Source organism: Vulpes vulpes, chromosome 12 (genome assembly GCF_048418805.1).
Source record: "Vulpes vulpes isolate BD-2025 chromosome 12, VulVul3, whole genome shotgun sequence".
NCBI lineage: Eukaryota > Metazoa > Chordata > Mammalia > Carnivora > Canidae > Vulpes > Vulpes vulpes.
Window position 1 is genome coordinate 122,152,371 of NC_132791.1, and position 21,550 is coordinate 122,173,920.

General features: G+C 38.1%; 1 protein-coding gene across 1 annotated transcript; it reads left to right on the forward strand.

Annotated features, from left to right (window-relative positions):
* Positions 1 to 65: 65 nt before the first annotated feature.
* IL18 (interleukin 18) lies at positions 66 to 20,306 on the forward strand. The gene is made up of 6 exons (XM_026006842.2): positions 66 to 247; positions 9,248 to 9,334; positions 10,366 to 10,377; positions 13,672 to 13,806; positions 14,820 to 14,953; positions 19,498 to 20,306. The coding sequence occupies exons 1-6, from the start codon at positions 127 to 129 to the stop codon at positions 19,717 to 19,719; spliced, it is 711 nt and encodes a 236-aa protein (XP_025862627.1). The 5' UTR covers positions 66 to 126; the 3' UTR covers positions 19,720 to 20,306.
* Positions 20,307 to 21,550: the final 1,244 nt, after the last annotated feature.

The following is a 21,550-nucleotide window of genomic DNA, read 5'->3' on the forward strand; positions in this document are numbered from 1 at the left end:
TGCCATAGCAGTCTCCTCCCTCCACCTTCTTCCTCCTTTCTCCCAATCGCTTGGTCTCCTCCCCCAGACACTTGGTCTCCTCCCCCAGATGGCTATTAGATAAGACGACAACTGGCTCTGTTTTCGATGCTTTCTGCATTCCTGGCTGCTTCAGCTGCCACCTTTTCCCATCTACACAGCCTCAGGAAAAGAAAGAGACCTCAAACCTTCCAGATCCCTTCCTCTTATAGGAAACTATCGAGCACAGGTAAGAAATATCATTCCTCTTTGTTTGGAAATGAGTCATGGTTTAAAAGTAAGTAAGCTAGAAAAGTGTTTGAGAGCAATGTGAGTCCTGTGACACCACTAATTGATGGCCAGGCAGTAACAATGTAGGGAACATATAGCAAAGTCAAAGTGGAAGATTTTTCTCTTTTTTAACCAACAATGGAGTGTATCACTTTTGAGCAAATGTTCTCAACCTATTTGGTCTTGTGACCTCTTTCCATTCCTAAAAATTACTGAGGAGCCTGAAAAAGTTTTATTCTTCTAGGGTATTTACTGTCATTTACTGTATTAGAAATTAAAACTGAGAAATTTAAAAAATAGTGACTTTTTAATTTATTTTAAAATAGCAAGCACATCATGGGTTAGCATAAATAATATTTTTAATATAGATAACTGTATATTTGTAAAAATCTACTCTGAAGAGTGACATTGTTTTTCATTTTTATGGATCTCTTTAATGTCTGGCTTAATAGAAGACAGCTGCATTTCTATCTGCTTCTGCGTTCAATCTATACAGTATCACACAGAAGAGTATCACACAGTAGCCTCTGCTAAACTGTATTGTACACCCCTGAGAAAATGAGAAGAAAAAGACAAATCATATCTTGAAATTGTGATGAAAATAGCTTTGACCTCATTAGCCCTTTGAGAATCGCTGCTTTAAAATGATAAAATAAGGGTGCCTGGTGGCTCAGTGGGTTAAGTGTCTGCCTTCAGCTCAGGTCATGATCTCAGGGTTCTGGGATCCATCCCCGCTCTGGGCTCCCAGCTCAGTGGGGAGTCGGCTTCTCCCTCTGCCCCTTCTCCTGCTCCTGCTTGTGCACTCTCTCTCTCTCTCTCAAATAAATAAATGAAATCTGTTTTTAAAAAAAATAAAGTGATAGGGGCAGCCCGGGTGGCTCAGCGGTTTGGTGCCGCCTTCAGCCCAGGGCAAGGCTCTGGAGACCCAGGATGGGGTCCCATGTCGGGCTCCCTGCATGGAGCCAGCCTGCTTCTCCCTCTGCCTGTGTCTCTGCCTCTCTCTCTCTGTCTCTCTGTGTGTCTCTCATGAATAAATAAATAAAATCTTTAAAAAAAAATAAATAAGTGATAAAATAAGTAAGCTTCTCTCCAAAGGGAGTCTCCACTCTGAATCTATGATTCTAAAAGCAAACAAAAAATTTTGCCCAGGATTGGTTATTTGGATAGAATCTGCATCAACACCCTTAGCTGGCCTACAGTTTTACAAAATTATAGTATTCCCCAGGAGAATTTTATTTCACAAGAAGGAAAGGGCTGAATAAAAATCTCTGTTTTGAAGTGTGACTAACAAAAATTAGGATGCCCTTAAACTCTTTTCTTTTTGCCTATGCCCAGCTATTTCAATTACTATTAAATCATCCTCCACAATATATTTCATAACCTGGCCTGTTCATAATATCCCTACATGAATATTGTGAATTCCTACATGAATTCTTATAGTAGTGTCATAGCCTACCTCTGTCTTTTTCATAATGCATTTGCTCGCTCAGCAATCTGCATTCCTATTGCCGGCAAGATTAAATTCACATTGTTCCGGGGGCACCTGGCTAGTTCAGTCAGAAGAACATGCAACTCTTGATCTGGGGGTCTTGAGTTTGAGCCCCACACTGGGTATAGAAGTTACTAAGAAAAATAAATAAACTTCAGATAAATAGATAGATGATAAATTCACATTCTTCCAGTGATTTCCAAAGCCCTCTCTAACCCCACCCTGCCTTGAGTCCACTAGAGGACAGCAGGATTGTTCCGCTACAGTCTAAAATATGGTTCCTTCAGTCCACCCTCCACCACAACATTGTTTTAATGATCACATAAATGTTCTTTCATCTCCTTTTCCATTCATTCAAATCTTAAGCATTCTTTAAGGTTAAATTTGATTCTCCTTTTCACACAAGGCCATTCCAACTACATCAGTTCCATTTTTGCTTTTTCCTTTGAGTCTGTATGTACCCATTGATTACATATACATCTTTTATCGTTACCTAAATTTTTATCTAGGTCTTCTTTCATTCCATTTCTGCCACACCTACATGCATATATTCATAAAAGGGCAACATTTTTAAGAACGAAATGATTTATAGAACTGAATAGTTAGGTTTTGATCTTGCTGCTATCAGGATGACTACGTACCTGATTTTAGGGAACTAGGTAATATGCTTCTTCACTTCATGACATGCCTATGCCACAGAATTGTAATTCCACAGCAAGGATAAATGTGATTGCTTTTCAAATTCAAGACACCTTTACTTTAATAGTATGTTTTTAAACTCCAATGGGTTAACAATGCTGGCTATATAATAAACATTCAATCATTACATGTTGTGTTAGATATGAGGAAGTGGTTACGAGCATATATGCCACATACAAATGTTTCTCTCCTTGCAGCCTTACCTAGAATCTAGAATTACAGAACGCTGGGTTGGATAAGATCTGAAAAATTAACGATTCAACTTCCTCTTTGTTCAAACGAGGAAACTGAGACTCTCCAAATTAAGTCCCTCGCCCCAGGCAAAACTGCAAAGCCCACCACCTAATTTCCATCAGGAGTTCTACCATTCCCTAGCCTTTGGATGGTTTCCAAGGCTTGTATAACTAAAACTGGCTTTGTTTCAAAGAACCAATTTCCAGTGCATATTCCCCAGAGGATCGTTCCAAGGTGGCTTGTACCTTTAAAAAAAGAAAAAGTCAATAATCTGAGAATTGTAGATGAGATATTCAAAGTATCTTTACCCAATGGGAACTATAATTTTCATAGACTAGAATTAAGAAAGCAAAGGAACACGGATAAGAAAGCAAAAGAGGAAAACTGAGGAGAGGAGTGAAAGGGGGCACAACATTTGCAATCTTAGCTGTATTGAGATCTAACAAAGAGTGGCAAGAAAATAAAGAATTAAAAATAAACACATGAAATAAAAAAATCAATAGAGAAAAAAACGAAAAGGGAGAATATTGAAGAAGTTACTCTATTTTATAAAATATATTTCAGGGGCACCTGTGTGGTTCAGTCAGCTAAGCATCTGACTCTTCCTTTTGGCTCAGATCAGGATCTCAGGGTTGTGAGATAGAGCTCTGCATAGGGCTCCCACTTAGCAGCATGGGGTCTGCCCGTGATTTTCTCCCTCTCCCTTTCCCTCTCCTTCTCCCTCTACCCCTCTCCTCAAGCATGCATGCCCTCTCTCTCTGTCTCAAATAAGTAAAATCACTTTAAAAGTAAAATAAAATATGTTTCATATTTTCTTCATTTTCCTTCTCTTTCTCATTGGCTTTCAGATAGAGTGAAGGTTTTAAGACAGAAAAAATTCTACCAACCCCTCCACACTGTTGTCATGGCAGCACAATTTATCCTAGCAAACATTTATTCATTTAACATTTATTGAACTCTTGCTGTATACAAGCTTTCCAGGTGTTGAGGATTCAAGAAAAAAAGGACAATTCATTTTAAAGAAACTTAGGTGGAGGCTGGGCAGACCTATATGTAATCAAAATAATCTTGTAGTAAGAGCTATTTGAGAAGCATAAACCGGGATTGATGGAGGGGGTCACTGAGGAAAGAATGACTAAGTAGGAATGGAGGAGTCCAGGAGGCCTCCCTAGAGAAAATGTTTGAGCTGGGCCTTAAAGGATGAAGAATGAAAGGTCGGCAGGCAACAAAAGCAGGGAAGTTGTGGCCTAGCAGGGGAAGTGACACTGGCAACAGTATGTAGCCTGGGGGAGTCTGGAAGCAAGAAAACCAAGTCAAAGAGTATTAAAATAGAAGATGTCGGAAGTGATGAGGACTGGATTTAAAACAGTGCTGGTGGGCAGTCCAAATGGCTTAAAATTAACAAGTCAGGAAATGACAAATGTTGAAGATGCAGAGAAAGGGGAACCCTCTTACGCCGCTGGTGGGAATGCAAGCTGGTACAAACACTCTGGAAAACAGTATGGAGGTTCCTCAAAAAGTTAAAAATAGAGCTACCCTATGATCCAGTAACTGCACTACTAAGTATTCACCCAAAGGATATAAACATAGTGATCTAATGGGGCAACTTAACCCCAATGTTTATGGCAGCAATGTCCACAATAGCCAAACTATGGAAAGAGTCCAGATGAATTCATCAACAGATGAATGGATAAAGATGTGGTGTATATATGCAATGGAATATTACTCAGCCATCAAAAAATGAAATCTTACCATTTGCAATGACATGGATACAACTAGAGGGTATATGCTAAGTGAAATAAGTCAGTCAGAAAGACAATTTTCATATGATTTCACTCATGTGAAATTTAAGAAACAAAACAGGGCAGCCGGGGTGGCTCAGTGGTTTAGCACCGCCTTCAGTCCAGGGTGTGATCCTGGAGACCCGGGATCAAGTCCCACGTCAGGCTTCCTGCATGGAACCTGCTTCTCCCTCTGCCTGTGTCTCTGCCTCTCTCTATGTCTCTCATGAATAAATAAATAAAATCTTAAAAAAAAAAAAGAAAACAGAATCACAGGGGAAGGGAGAGGAAAAATAAAATAAGACAAAATCAGAAAGAGAAACAAACCATAAGAGACTCTTAACACTAGAAACAAACTGAAGGTTGCTGGAAGGGGGGGTGGTAACTGGGTGATGGAATGAGCACTGGGTGTTGTATGCAACTGATGAATCACTAAATTCTACCTCTGAAACTAATAATATACTATATATTAATTAATTTAATTTAAATTAAAAAACTGGATTAATCAGTATAAAAAGTAAATAAACAAATAAATAAAACAGTGGTGATGGCAATGGAGAAAAGATACCAAATTCTAGAGACATTTCTAATACTTTTTTTTTTATTTATGATAGTCACACAGAGAGAGAGAGAGAGAGAGAGAGAGAGGCAGAGACACAGGCAGAGGGAGAAGCAGGCTCCATGCACCGGGAGCCTGATGTGGGATTCGATCCCGGATCGAGGGGATCCTGTCTCCAGGATCGCACCCTGGGCTAAAGGCAGGCGCTAAACCGCTGCGCCACCCAGGGATCCCCTCTAGAGACATTTCTGAGTTATAGTTTACAGTATTTATGAAGCAGTTTAGAAAAAGGAGTCGAGGACTCCCTGGTTTCCATTTGGGACAGGTTACTTGAGAATGTTTCGGAAAGTAATTCATTAGTATATCCTACAGTTGGACTGTGGGTCTCGAGTCAGAAACTGAAATTTGCAAGTTACATACTGCCCCTGCCCACCTCCCCCGCCACCTAGCTCCCACCCTCTCTCTTCGCTTTATAGCCAAACTCCCTAAAAGAATGATTTGTATTTGTTGTCTTATTTCCCTGCACCTCTCGTCCTTCCCCACCCAATTCTGCTCTAGATCTTTATCAGCGTGCCTCTGCTCCCTCCACATTCCCCACACTGTGCTACTAACACCAAAACTTCCTACTAACTGCCAAGTTCAATGAACAAGTTTGAGCTTGTATCTAAACTGTGAGCTCTACAGCTTTTGATCTCAAGCATGTCTTTGAAATTCCTTTCTCCCTTGCCTTCTCTGACACTTCTCTCTGAGATTTGCAAAACTAAACTAATTATCTTCTACGCAAGCCTGTCATTCTCTTTTTATGTGAGTTATAACCACTCAGCAAATTGCCCAAGCCATCAACTTTGAAATCACTTGCAGTTCCTCCTTCTTCCAATTTGATCTACAGCCAATCAGCTTAAAAATCCTGCTGTTAAATCTCCTTTCATCCCCACAGCCACTACCTTAGTTTATAGCTTCATCAACTGTTACCAGAACTGTTAACATTGCTTCTGAGGTTGTTTTCTGGGCTCTGTCCATTTTTTACCCATAGAACCCATCCTCTAGTCTGCTGCCAGGGCAAGCTTTTTAAAACATAAATTTGTCTTTCTCCTACTTGAAGAAAATTAGTATTTTTTTTTTTCAGAAAAACAGTTCAAACTCTTTAGCCTACTTAAGCCAGGTGTTTATAATCTGACTCTCCTTCCGGAGTTTTGTCAAACTGAACTACATCGCAAGTTGCATTTTATATGAATTGAACTAGGCAGGATCAATTCATGAAATGTAAAAAATAAGAGCCTCACTTCATAGACATAATGAAAATATGTGAAGTCCTCCAAATTAGTTTATCTAGAATGACATAATTTCAAAGCTGGTAGGCTAAGTGAGTTGTGAACTGTTAACACTCTTGAAAAAAAAAAAAAAAACATGCTTGACACATTTAAATGTCTCTTATACCTGACAATGATCTACTTCCTTGTCAGTATTATGTAAACTAGGCTATTCTTTAAATATATCAGAAGTTCCTGAGACATACGGGTTTTGTATGGTATTTTTAAAATATTCACTACTCTCATAATTTTAAATATTTTTATACCTGGTAGTAATGCTTTTGAAGTGCCGAGGGGTATTGTTACTGTTGTGCTGAAAAACATCTCCAAATAAATAAGTTGGAAAAACAGGTGCAAGATTAAAGCCAAATACCACCATGATAGAGTGTGTGGAGAGAACACTATGCAAAGCTTTAGTGGGTGAGAAAGTTGAAACAAAGAAAGAAAGCTAGAATACTACTTTGGTTGTTGTAGATTTATGTACTCCAAGGATAACACTTTACATACTTTTCTATTTACTCCTGAGGAAAAGTTAATCTTTAACTATGTGAGATCATCAAGAATACTTACCTCCTGTAAAATGGGGCTGCATTTGCATCAACTACAATATAATAATGATGAGGCACCAAATAAGCCATGTTCTCTCAGAATTCCCTGCTTCCTGGCTTTTGCTTAGACTGTTCCCTCTTTGTGGAAAGCTCTTCCTTTGGCCTTGAAAATGCCTGTCTCTCTTACAAATCAGCACAGTTATCACTTCCTCTAAGATATCTTCTTCAACACGCCAGGCACACAGAGAGGGTCTCTTGTAAACCTAGCTCTTAAAGCATTCATTATACTATTTTGGAATTGTTTATGTATTTGTCTCTAATTAGACTCTGAGTAATTGGAGGGTAGGTATTGTGTTTTGTCAGCTTTCTAACGCCACGCCTGACACCTAGTGCATGCTCAGTAATTAACTGATGATTTCAAATATTGTGTAATATTATTATTTTTTAAGGTAACAGTGTTCTCTAAATCCATTCACTCATTGATTCACTACTCACTCTAGTCAACATAAGTAAATTCATACAATTCCTGCACATACTACTTAGTACTTTTTGGGTAAATTATTTTCCAAAAATACGAGTCCATTACATAACATTAAAGTTTGTGGAGAAGACCACCCTAGCTGTTATTTCATATGTTTGTATATTATATATCTATATAAATTTGATAACTATCCACATTTGTATGTGTATAAGGAACTGAACCTAGATAAAATTTAAATAGCCACCAGTTGACAAGGGTTTTGGGTTAACCTAATTTGGATTACGTTTTTAAACTGGGTTTTAATTTCCTGCTTCCTCTACCATATATATCTGGCTTCAGCAGACTATATCAGAAAAATGTTCGAGTCAATTCTCTAACTGGAACCTTCAGCTTAAATACCCCTATATATGCCAATGACGACTGTGACCCAACCACCTCCCTTAGAGTCCCGATTGTAACTGCCCTCAGGAATCCAAGGTACTGGGACGACTGGGTGGCTCAGCAGTTGAGCATCTGCCTTCAGCTCAGGGCATGATCCTGGAGTCCCACGGTGGAATCCCACATCAGGCTCCCTGCATAGAGCTTGCATCTCCCTCTGCCTAGGTCTCTGTTCTCTCTCTGTGCCTCTCATGAATAAATAAATAAAATCTAAAAAAAAAAAAAGGGGGAATCCAAGGTACTGCTGAACTCTGGAGTAGATAGAACCTCTTAAACATTTCTGTGTCATGGACCCACAATCTGGTGCAATTTATGAATCCCTTCTCAAAATAATATCTTTACATGCATAACATTAAATAGTTAGGATTATAAAGGAAATCTATTGTATCAAAATGGAGTTATCAAAAAAATTTAACCAATTTTGATATAGTATAATTATGTGCTTCTTCATTAACACATAAATTACAAAATCTACTGGGAGGACCAATCACTTCTGTAAATTTCAAACTTTATTTCAAGATCTCAAGATAACACAATAGGAAATATGTATTTCTATTAATGACATTACAGGTACTGCCAATAATTTGTTTCCTACACCATAATGGAAGGAACTGCTAAATTTCAGTTAGAAACTGATAAAAATAAATATGTAAATTTTTTCCCATCCAAGTTCACAAATTCCCTGCTTCATAGACAAAGGTCTGGAAGGATACATACTATATTGGAGTGGAGTGGAGTAGCGTAGGGGCACAAGAGAAGAGCAAAGAAAAGTTTTAACATTTTCAAGGCCTATATTATTTGTTGTTGTTTTTTACAGAAATACTGTATATTTACATATTATTTGTATAAAAGGCATAGTATAAGCCAAATTCCAGATCTAAAGCTGCTGCTGCTGCTGCTGCTGTTTAGAGAGAAAAAGAGCCACCAGATGACAAGCCTCACCCTCACTGCCAAGTGAAGGGATCATTTTTATCATTGTCTCACTTTAAGTATTTTGACAGTGAAGTGATCCCGTTGAATCCCCATGCACGTGATCCTTTTGGTTGAAAGACAGAGATAGAGCCAATCTGTAGTTAAATGACAGGCATCTTATATTTATATTGATATTCTATTTCTCCCAAGATACTAGGACAATATTTCAGTTCAGTAGTGGGCCACTTATCCATCCTTTATAACACTGTTTTATGAAAAGACATTTTCTAGATTCCAAATATCTGATGGTTGGCAAGAGAACATCTGAGTATGTGTATTCATAAGGCAAAGACCCAAGCATTTATTATGTCCACAGTGTTCATCAGCATGCTGGGTGATACATTGACTTCTGAATTCGGGGTAGTACAAGGCAGTAAATAGTAAAAATTCTTTTTATGTATATGTATCAACCACTACCTTTTCATAGACAATGCTTTGCTTTCATTAGGAATAAAGATGGCTACTAACCCAATAGAAGACGATTGCATCAACTTTGTGAAAATGCAATTTATTAACAATACACTGTACTTTAAAGGTAAGCTTATGGCAATAGGCCAAATGAGGGTTCAGAAATGTATGCAGCTAGAAAAGATGTTGTGAGGTGAACTATTAAGTGCCTCTTTTTTGTCACCAAATTGCATTGTAATACTCTGTGTAATGACACTCTTCTCTGGAGAGAAAAAATATTGGGCCTCTAGAAATTAACCACAATATGTCCAACATCCTAGCACCTCATCCCACCATAAATTCTGGCACTTTTAACAGTAGCTAACTCAAGGTGGTTTCAGGTACACATCATGAAAATCCCACAAAATTGGGTACATTCAGGGAATATAATTTCCCAAAACAAACTGCAAATCACATAAGAAATACCTTACATTTAGAGTTCTGTGAGTGAGTTACACCATTTTAGGTAAACATATTTGACAAATAAAAACAGGTGCTAATGACTAATCTTCCCTGGGCAGTTGGGGTTCACTTGAAAGGCTGACTTCATTTGAAAGCTTCATAGAAAATCCCCAGGTGACTTTTGCATTGAAATAATAAACCTGGGGCACCTGGGTGGCTCAGTCGGTTAAGCATCCACCTTCAGCCCAGGTCATGATCCCAGGGTCCTGGGATCCAGCCTGCATCAGGTTCACTGTTCCACTGGGGAGCCTGCTTCTCCCTCTCCCTCTCCTCTGTCTGCTGCTCCCCCTGCTTGTGCTCTCTCTCTCTCGTGTCAAATATACAAATAAAATATTTTTAAAAAGAAATAATGAACTTAAGAGTAAATCTCTCATTTTATAAAATTTCATTTTAACTGAAAATTTAAATTTATAAACCCTGGATATAGGTTTTATATCTAATTTACCTGGGAACACACTAAGTCTAATGAGCTTCATTTTATGGGACCTTTAAGATGATTATATAATATTTCTGATGGAGTTCCACAAAGGCCATCACTGGTAAGATAGTGGTTAAATTTTGGGGAGTGACAGGAGAGCAATGAAATGATAGGGTAAAAAATATTCTGAATTGAAATATAGAACTTAACATATTTTGTTTCTCTTTTTTCTCCTTTAGCGGAAAGTGATGGTAAAGTATAAATTTATTTCTCTTTCTTTGTAAAATAAGTAACTACTTGAGTAAGTGTCTGTCAGACACACTCATATCACCACTCTCAGCTGAGAAAAACTGGTACCAGTATATTTGAGAAGTGAATCTTCCCTCAAAGGAATATGGACCCCAAAGAACAGCCTTGGAATAAAGATGACCCTAAGGGATACAAAAGGAACCTCTAGCAAAATATGTTTCTCTCTACACCTTAGGAAATTCTCTAGCCCTTAGAATCTACAAAGTAGTCATTGCCTGTTATACAGATCCTGAGATTAGCAGGAAATCATTGATTCTCTGGAGGAAAAAGGGATTGAAGCATGAGAGTTGTCCAAAATCAAGAAAATCTTCCTTCTTCAACCCTCTCTCTCAGAAATGCTTTGGGAAAAAGCCTGGGAGGTGCCCAGGAGCCAGAGATTTCTGGAAATAGAGGAGCTGGGGAAGGGTGGAGCAAGCAGAATTATGAGGCTAAGTCACTGAGTCTTATTAAGATGTGAATGCACCCAGGCCTTGTCCTTCTGGTGTTTAGGTAAGATCATACCCATGTCTGGCCTGTGACCCCTCTAACAGACCCCAGGTTGTTAAAGTCCACAGTATAGTTTTTCATGCTTTTCCTTAAAAATAGCACTTTTCCCATTCTTAAAGTAATCCTACTGAACTGGAAATAGAAGATGGCAATTTATTTGAAAAAAAAAAACTACTTTTTCATGTTTATTTTTCCCCCCAGCTTTACTGAGATATAATTGGCATATAACCCCTCATGTTTCTTAAAGATTGCCCTACTCTCCACTTATTTAATTCAATAAATATTGATACCTATATCCCAGGCACTATGTTAAGCAATAGGATACAATGGTGAGCAAAACATGGTTCCCGCAGAAAGTAGCAAGCACATCAGGAAGGCAATTGGAATACGATATGTTAAGTGTTACAAAGGCACAAAGGGAGCACATAAAACGGGCACCTAATTCAGTCCAGTAGATTCTGGGAGGGCACTTTGAAGGAGGGACAGATTTGAAGAGTGAATAGGAGTTAGCCAAGAGGAAGTATTCTAGGTAGGGAAAAGACCACATGCAAAGGCCAAGATATGAAAGAAAGCATGGCAGCTATGAGGAATTAAAAGTAACTCAGAATGGGAGTAGGAGAATGGTGAGAGAAGAATGATAATAGGGCGCAGATAAAGAAGGTTCCCTTATTCCAAGATAGGGAATTTGTACCTTATCTTTGGGATAATAGGGGTTCATTGTGCACAGTGTATATGATCTGGTATTCAGAGTGGTTTGCCATAACAAGGAGATCCAAAAACATAGTAACTGAATAAGATAGGAAATGCTTCTGTCAAACACAAGTCCAAGTCAGTAATTTAGGATTAGTATGGCTAGATACTGCCTGATGATTTTGGGACCTCAAGTTTCTTCTCTCTTATTATTCCAGCATCCCTAGGTTGTTGAACACATTCACATGCTCGAAAAGCATTACCACATTTCCTGGGTCCGTATCCCAGCCAGCAAGAAAGGATTCAAAATAAGGGGAAGAAAACCCCATTCCTTTTAAAGGCTCTTCTTAGAAGTCACACACATCAACTGCACTCATATTCCATCCATTAGAATTTAGTCATGTGGCCACACCAGCTGTGAGGAAATCTGGAAAATTTAATCTTTATTCTGAGTGGCTATGTGCCTCGTTAAAATTCAGAGATAATATGATCATCTCTCTGAATTTCAACTTTAATTAAAATTGAATTTTAATTCCTTCTGGGTTCAATATAAAGAACTGATGTACGGACATGGGGATACCAATTAAGAGGCTATTATTGCAGTCCCTGTAAGAAATGATGGTGACATGAATTAAGGTAGGCACAGCAGGTACCAATGAAGAGCTGTGGAGGGATTTTAGAAATATTTGAAAGAATCAACAGGACATGATTGGGGCTGGGGAGAGAAAGAAAAGATGATGGCTACATTTTTTTCACATAGGCAATTTCTACCATTCAGTTAAATAGGAAACACAAGAGGAAGAATAGGGTCAAGAGGTTTGCAGAGCAAAGAGAAAGACATCAATTTAGTTTTGGATCTTGTCTGTGGGAAATCCTAGTGGAAATGTCCAGTAGACCCTTGGACATATAGTTTGGAGCTCGGGATGAAAATCTGGGCTGGTTATATAGATGTAGGAGACTTATGCATAGAAATGACATCTGAAGCTATAGGATTAAAAAGACAAATCAGAGGAAATGTATAGAGTGAGAAAGTGAAAGCCAAGGACTAAACTCTATGGAAAGAATTTAAAGGATGCAGTAGAAAAAGAAGCTGATAAAGAACAGAGTAACCAAAAAGGAAGGAGAAAAACCAAGAGAATGCCACAGAATCCCAGGAAAGCCTTTCAAGCTGGAGTTCATAGACACCCTGTTAGATTTTGCAGCCTTGAAAACCAAGGACCAGAAAGTCTATCACATTTGCCAACAAGGAATTTGGTGATCTCAGCGAAAGCAGTTTAATGGAGAAATGGAGGCAGAGGCAGATTGCAATTAGTAGAAGAGTAAATGGTAAGGAAGTGATACAGACAATTCTTACCAGAAGCTTAGCTATTAAAAGGAAGAAAGAAACAAGGCCAGCTACAGACTGGATACAATTGATGGAGGAATTTTAAATCTCAAAGTGAAAAGAGCTTTATGTTTTCTGATTATAGAAATAATGTGTTTATTATAAATAATTTTAGGCACTGAAACTTAAGAACACTAGGAAAAATAGTGTTAACAGAATGTATTGACATTGCATCGGTGAATTTGTGATGGCACCAATTTGTACATTTCTATAATTGTTTGCTAGCCACACTCAGGCGGCCAGGTTTGGGGTTTTGTAGTAGGAGGACAAACAAATTCGAGATTTAAGATACTGGCAAAGGGGTAGATAAAATGATGAGCCACGAGGTCCAAGCTGCATAGGGAAGACAGGAAGAGGTTAGACAGGGAGAAGATTTAAGAGGCAGAACTCTGAAGTAGAGGAAAAGCTTAAGAAAACTAAAGGAATGAGACATTGTGGTTAGAAAACAGAATATTTGAATATAAAACTGTAAAAGTAGAGTAGTTCTGGGTGATAACAAGAACTGGGGCGTGCTCTTGGAAGTGGGTTAAAGAAACACTGTGAAACTTTATCATAGCTGCTTCTGTACCAGATTATGATCAGTAGCTATTGAAAACTGAAAGACATATAGTATGCTTATTTGTAAATTTAGCGGGGGGAAAACATATTTTTAAAGGATATTTAATGTGCATTGTAGAAGGCCTGGAATCAGATTACTTTGGCAAGCTTGAACCTAAACTCTCAATCATACGAAATTTGAACGACCAAGTCCTCTTCGTTAACGAGGGAAATCAACCTGTATTTGAGGATATGCCTGATTCTGACTGTACAGGTATTTTTAAAAATATATATTTGTAACGTAAAAGTGATAAACTACTTCTAGCCACTCCATTTAACTACCTCTGTTTTTCTCTGATAGATCTAATCCTCATATGAAAAGTCCTAGGAGTAGTAATAATTTCACTCATAAGAAACTTGATAGGGTATCCCACATTTTTTTAGTTGGGGTGAAAGTTAGACGCAATAGACATTGCTAGAGGTCCTGCTGTGACCCTACATGTAGGTCATCAATCCCTTCACTTGTTAATAACATTAACTATATAGGATCTCTACATATATCCTTAATACCTGCTGCTTATAGCTGAAATTGCTGGCGGCATTTTCAAAACTCAAAAATAAATATACAAGCATTTCAGGTAAGTCTGTCTTATGCCAGAAACTTAGAGTGCCTTACAAAGTGAATCAGTTTGCCTCCCAAGGTTTGAATTCTAAATACCAGAGCTAAAGCAGAGTTGAAACTGACTGTGCACTTTTGAAAAAAACTAAATTTTTACCTTAACAGATTTTTTAAATGTTCTACTTAGCATTTAAAGTTAAAAACAGGGGCAGCCTGGGTGGCTCAGCAGTTTACCGCTGCAGCCTTCAGCCCAGGGCCTGATCCTGGAGACCTGGGATCAAGTCCCATGTCAGGTTCCCTACATGGAGCCTGCTCCTCCCTCTGCCTGTGTCTCTGCCTCTCTCTTTCTCTGTCTCTCATGGATAAATAAATAAAATCTTTAAAATAAATAAATAAATAAATAAATAAATAAATAAATAAATAAAGTTAAAAACAATCTTTTTTAGAACTCAAAGGATCTGTAAAACACTCAAAAAGTTGCATCATTTGTGTTACAATACATATTGTGAATGTGTTTTAAAGAATGTGAGGGTGCCTATTGAACTGACTAAACCTCAAAGTAATGGTAATGGGTCTATTAAGGATTATCCTTAAGCTAATTTCCATAAATACTGATTTGCAAGACTTCTTTCTAACTAGTGTTTTCCTTTATTAATGGTTTGTTTCAGATAATGCACCCCATACCATATTTATCATCTATATGTATAAAGATAGCCTCACTAGAGGTCTGGCAGTAACTATCTCTGTGAAGTATAAGACAATGTCTACTCTCTCCTGTAAGAACAAAACTATTTCCTTTCAGGTAAGACTGAGCCTTAATTTGTTTTAGTCATGTTTTTGTGCAAAATTTGAAAACCCAAATATCCTCAGTCCAACCTTTTATCTAGAACAAGAGTAGCAAGAAGCAGAGAAGCATGAAAATGGATAGTTACTAAAAATTGTCAGACTCTCTAACATTACAATAACATCATAGTTTTTCTGAGCCTGCTATAGGGGGAGAAGGGGCAGACTTGTTTCAGAACCGAGTCTTCTGAATAATCAACCCATGGATGAAGTAATAATATAGAATACAGACATGAATTATCATGTATTAGTAAAGTATGGCATGTGACTTTCCAGAATGAGTCCTAACACAGAGAATGAAGCTAACTGACCTTCTGTAAGCCCTCTACTTTGTAAATTTTGATGATAGTGTAATTTATATTTTAATCCCTAATTATTTTGTTCCTGCTTCTTAGCCTAAGTCTTGGCTACATCCTTCAACTTTCAATTGATATATGTCACTTTCTTTGTGTATGTTATTTTCTTTATTTATTTAGTGAATAAATGCATTTTAATGTGGGGCTTGAACTCCCAACCCTGAGATCAAGACTCCAGCTGAGATCAAAAGTCAGGCACTTAAACCAACTGAACGCTCTTTAATCTGTCTCAAGGTCAGATAAATTACCTCTGGCCACTGCTTATTTTTCTTTCTTCTCCATTATTTTTCTCTATTTTCTCCAGTATTATCAAATAAACAACCATTAACTATAGCTACAGACTGACCCAGAAAACTTTCTTCCCAATAACAGCAGCCAGGGCATGCTCACAAGTTGACAGTGTTTCAAAGGTGAATCCACAACATGAAAGACTTGCTAAGTGGGGATTTGCCAATAAACAACTGATGTCAAGGTCACCCAGTTCCTACTGGAAGCTAGTTATAACTTTAGTGAACATGTCAAGGGAACATTTGGGAAGGTAGAAAGAGCCACTTTAAAATATAATCCAGGGCATCCAGATGACACAGTGGTTGAGCATCTGCCTTCGGCTCAGGGCATGATCTTAGGGTCTTGGGATCAAGTTCCATAACCAGGAGCTTGCTTCTCCCTCTGCTTGTGTCTCTGCCTCCCTCTTGTCTAAAGAAAAAGAAAGAAAGAAGAAGAGAAAGAGAAAGAGAAAGAAAAAGAAAGAAAGAAAGAAAGAAAGAAAGAAAGAAAGAAAGAAAGAAAGAAAGAAAGAAAGAAAATGAATCTGGGTGGCACAGTTGGTTAGGCATCCAACTCTTGATTTCAGCTGAGGTCCTGATCTCAGGAATGTGAGATCCCACCTTACCTTCTCTCTCTCCCTCTCCCTCTCCTTCTGTCCTTCCCCACCCCACCCCAGCTCATATGCGCTCTCCCTTTCTCTCGAATTAATTAGTTAATTGATTAAAATATATCCTCCAAGGAAGACCAATACAACAAATACTTCCAACTTTAGCTGTGCCCTTAGGCCATCGCCTTCCAACCAGAGTGCCACTCCCTTCTGGTGGCAGTTGGAATCTCCCATGTTGACCTGACAGGCAGGAAGCTTAGTTATCATAATGGCTTTCAAGGCCTGGGAGCTAATAAATGAGCTGGAGTGGGTTAAGCACGTTATTATTTAGCAACAAACTCAGAAGGGAAGGAGGGACTTGACTAAGCTCCAGCCTTCTGGGGTAGAGGACAACTAATTCAGTTGTGGAGGCAGATTCAGCAATGGATGAACCTAACCTGTAAGCAGTCTTGTTGAGAGAGACTAGGGAGGATGTTAAGATGGAAATAATGCTCGGCGTAGAGTAGGAACTAGGCAAATCCAGGTCTTCGAGAGCCTGAAGCTTCTATAATTTGGGCAGCCCTTTTAAGGAAAGAGAATATAAAAAATCACCAAAGTAATAAAGTTGATGGTTTATTTAGAATAAGAAAAGGCCTGGGCAGCCCGGTGGCTCAGCGGTTTAGCGCTGCCTTCAGCCCAGGGCCTGATCCTGGAGACCCAGGATTGAGTCCCATGTCAGGCTCCCTGCATGGAGCCTGCTTCTGCCTCTGCCTGTGTCTCTGCCTCTTTCTCTCTCTGTCTCTCATGAACAAATAAATAAAATCTTAAAAAAGAAAGAAAAGGCCTTTAGGAAGACAAGTGAGGGGCTCTGACATTTAAATTTCATTAGCTTCATAGCAAATGGAAGGACTCAGGTGATACTTAGTGGGAAGGAGGGATTTAGGAACAGTTTTATTTTATTTTTTAAAAATTTTTAATGGGTGTATCATTACTTGAACACCTTTTTTTTTTTTTTTTTTTTTTTTTTTTTTTGTGGTACCTGGGCCGAAGGCAGGTGCTAAACCGCTGTGCCACCCAGGGATCCCTAGGACAAATTTTTTTTTTTAAAGATTTATTTATTTTATTCAGAGAGAGAGAGAGACTGAGAGGCAGAGACACAGGCAGAGGGAGAAGCAGGCTCCACGCAGGGAGCCCGATGTGGGACTCGATCCTGGGTCTCCAGGATCACACCCCAGGCTGCAGGCGGCGCCAAACCACTGCGCCACCGGGGCTGCCCCCTAGGACAATTTTTTTTTTTTCCCTAGGACAATTTTTAATGCATGTTCTTTAATCTGTCTTCCACCCATTAATAAGGATCTTAGTCATGATTATAAATATAGACTAAATTCTAGATTGTAAGACACAACTGGCTGCCATTATGTGCTCACCTTTCTGGGTTGGTTACTAGCTATAAAGTCCTAGTGCTTCTGGTTATCCCCGATTTTCTTTGGGCAGGAACCTTCAAGACACCAAGAGGGATTTGCTTCAAGAGCTTACTGTCAGTGTCTATTTTTTGTTTATACTACAGGCAGGGTCAGGGTTCTCTCAGATTGACAAGTGCACTTGGGAGAGGACCAAAATAATTAGACGTTAGGTCAAGCTTCCCTTTCCCTGGGTTCAGATTCAATTCCTCCTGATGTAAAGAATACTTTAGGCCCTTGGAACACCCAAGTTTCACCAGGTAGACCTTTCCAAGTTGAGGGTTCGCCAAGGTCATTGGGATTGTTTCCATGTCCACTTGTGCACCTTCTCAAAGAGGGCTCTGAATAATCAACACTAAAACCAAGAAGAGCCACTGCCCCAAGATTTCCTTGCCTTTGTTCTGAAATAGGACATCGAACTAGTTAGAGATCACCTATTCTGCTTATCCACACCTCTACTTTCAACAATAATTTTCCACACTAGATTTGAACTAAAAGGTTTACCTCTCTCTAATATTTCTAGACCTCTTGGAGTTTTAACTAGGGATGATCTATTACTTATACATTAGACTTTAGCTTAGTCCCAAATTGGCTCCCTCAGTTTGGGGTCTCTTCCTAAATTCTGGTATATTGTAGACAGGCATAGAATTATGAGCTTGGAGTGAACTCGTTTATACTGTCATCAGTTCAGGACTCTCATTTGTTGATAAAGGACAAAGGTCAGTTAGAATTATAAATTCCACTGATTGAGAAGTTTGGAGGTAGCCCCCTCCACTCAGATTCTTTCAGATATCTTGAGAGGATGCTGGAATGCTATTTTGGGTCTGGAGGTCTTTCCATCAGTTCCTTAGACAGGATCAGGGTAATCTTTGCTACCAAGGGTTCAAAATTAAAATCAAAATGTCTGCTGGCTCTGGGATTAACATGGAAAGAATCTCAGGTGATCCTCACATTTTCTAGCCCATCCCAAGAAGTAAATATGATGCAATAATAGGAAAAGTACAGTTGGGTGACCAGCAGGATTATAGTCTCAAATGATCTAGCTATCCTTGAGAAAACCTTATGCTGTGGCTGAAAGATATAGGAGTCAACATTTGGTTCAGGGTAGGGCCCAGCCAATGTCAGGATAAAAATTGAAATCTACTATGGAACTAGAGTGCTTGGCAGAGCAAAAGTACTGTCTCAGCCAATAAGCAAGGCTATACTGGAACCCAAGGCATTGCCCCAGTACAAGTAGGGGATCTATTTATAGCAAGTTTCAGTCCTCGGCCCCACTGAAGGAAGAAAGAAGCTAAGATGCTTGCCGCTTTCTGCCTCTCTCACATTTGGCTCAAAAGAGCTAGCCTATGCCTAGGAGTGGAGTTATCAACTTGTTTAGCTGTGAATGGTTGAAGAAGACAGGAACTAATAGCACAAACAGCTGGTCTGTGCTGGAACTCTACTTCGTCTTGACCAGATATGGACTCCACTCAGGAAAGAGGAAAAAAGAAACTACAAGCCTAAACCTGAATGTGCATTCAATGGTGGGAAAAGCCAGAGTAAACAGGGAGAATAGATTTGGAATTAAGAGGGAGAAGACCCTCTGCCTGTGTCTCTGCCTCTCTCTCTCTCTCTCTCTGTGTGACTATCATAAATTTTAAAAAAATAATAATAATAAGAGGGAGAAGATATCAGTAATCTTACATTGAAAGGTTTGTTTGTTTTTTCTTAACTCATGAGAATAAAAACTTCTTTAGTTCTGTGTAGTGATAAACTTCAAAATAAACCACATGTATTCAAACTGTTCATGCCCTTAAAAAATTGAACCATGTTTTTTTTTTTTTCCCCTCTGTAGAAAATGAGTCCTCCGGATAGTATCAATGATGAAGGAAATGACATCATATTCTTTCAGAGAAGTGTTCCAGGCCATGATGATAAGATACAATTTGAGTCTTCATTGTACAAAGGACACTTTCTAGCTTGTAAAAAAGAGAACGATCTTTTCAAACTCATTTTGAAAGAAAAGGATGAAAATGGGGATAAATCCATAATGTTCACTGTTCAAAACAAGAGCTAGATATGAAAATTGCAGTTTGAATTTTCTGAGTTTTTGTCTTTCAGAAAGGTCATAAGAGACTTTGAGCCTTTAATTGTAGTAATGAAATAAAATGAATTATAGTTTCAAAATATACCACTAAGAAATGAATACGGGGCACCTGGGTGGCTCGGGCAGTTGAGCACCCGACTCTCAATTTCGGCTCAGGTCATGATCTCACAGTTGTGGGATCAAGCCCCACGTTGGGCTCTGCACTCAGCATGGGAGGTAACCTCTCTCCCTCTGCATCTGCCCCTCCCTCCACTCACACACACAGGCTCTCTCTCTCTTAAAATGAATAATTAAAATATTAAAAGAAAAAAGAAATGAATAGGAAGGTATCACAAAATTGAAATGAGTCCTCCTTATCCAGGTGAATAAAATATTTGTTTAACATTAGAAGAATGTATAGTTTCAAAACACATTCTACATTGTTAATTGCAACATAGATTATATTTGTGAAGTGCTTTCAATCTTTTGGGTTACTAGTCCTAATGACAAAAGATACTGATAACTGAACTTTCTAATTTTTAAAAAATATCATTAAAAACAAGATTTTGTAGAGACTACTTCACTTGACTAATTTCTGCATTTCTTCCAAAGTCAGATTGATCCTGAATCCAGCAACATATACAAAGGATTATATACTCTGATCAAGTGGCATTCAAACCAGCAATGTAAAGATAGTTTAATATTATAAGATGAATTAACATAATATACTATATTAATAGAATAAAGGATAAAAACCACACAATAATTTCAATAGATATAGAAAAAGCATTAGACAAAATCCAATTCATAATAAAAATTCTCAATAAACTTGAAAAAGAAGAGAACTTCTTCAATGTAGTAAAGGGCATCTATGAAAAACCTACAGCTAATATTTTTTTTAATTTACGTTTTAATTCCAATATAATTAACATACAGTGTTATATTAGTTTCAGGTATGTAATACAGTGACTCATAATTCCATTTATTACTGAATGCTCTCATGATATGTATATTCTTATCCTCATCGCCTATTTCACCCATCCCCCTACTCACCTCTCTTTGGTAACCACCAGTTCTCAGTATTTAAAAGTCTGGGGTTTTTGTGTCTTTTTTCTTTGTTCATTTGTTTTGTTTCTTAAATCCCACATATGAGTGAAATCATATGATATTTGTATTTGACTGACTTATTTCACTTAGCATTATACCCTCTAGATACATCCATGTTGCAAATGACAAGATTTCTTTTTATTCTTTTTATGCCTGTGTAAAAATCCATTTTGTATATATACTACATCTTCTTTATCCATTCATGTATCACTAGACACTTAGGTTGCTTCCATGTTTTGGATATTGTAAAGAATACTACAATAAACATAGGGGGGCATATCTCTTTTTGTATTAGTGCTAACATCATACTTAATGCCGAAAAAATAATGCAAGAATGTCAGCTCTTGCAACTTCTATTCAACATCATACTGCAGGTTCTAGCCTGTACAATCACAAGAAAAAAAAAACAAAAGAGAAAAGTAAAACTGTCCTTATTTGACATACAACATGATTCTGTATATGGAAGATCCCAAGGAATATATGCACACACATACACAAAATATATATGCACACATATACACACAAACCCCTATTATAATTAATAACCAAGTTGAGCAAGGTTGCAGAATACAAGATTAATATATGAAAATAAATGAATTCTATTTCTACATATGAGAATGAACAATCTGAAAATAAAAATAAGAAAACAGTTCCATTCACAGTACTAAGAAGAATAAAATACTTATGAATACATTTAGCAAAAGAAGTACAAGAC

Coding starts and splice junctions, on each gene's coding strand:
- IL18 (XM_026006842.2), top strand. CDS start 127: ATGCTTTCTGCATTCCTGGCTGCTTCAGCTGCCACCTTTTCCCATCTA. Junction 248..9,247: donor TAGGAAACTATCGAGCACAG/GTAAGAAATATC, acceptor TGCTTTCATTAG/GAATAAAGATGGCTACTAAC. Junction 13,807..14,819: donor GCCTGATTCTGACTGTACAG/GTATTTTTAAAA, acceptor GGTTTGTTTCAG/ATAATGCACCCCATACCATA.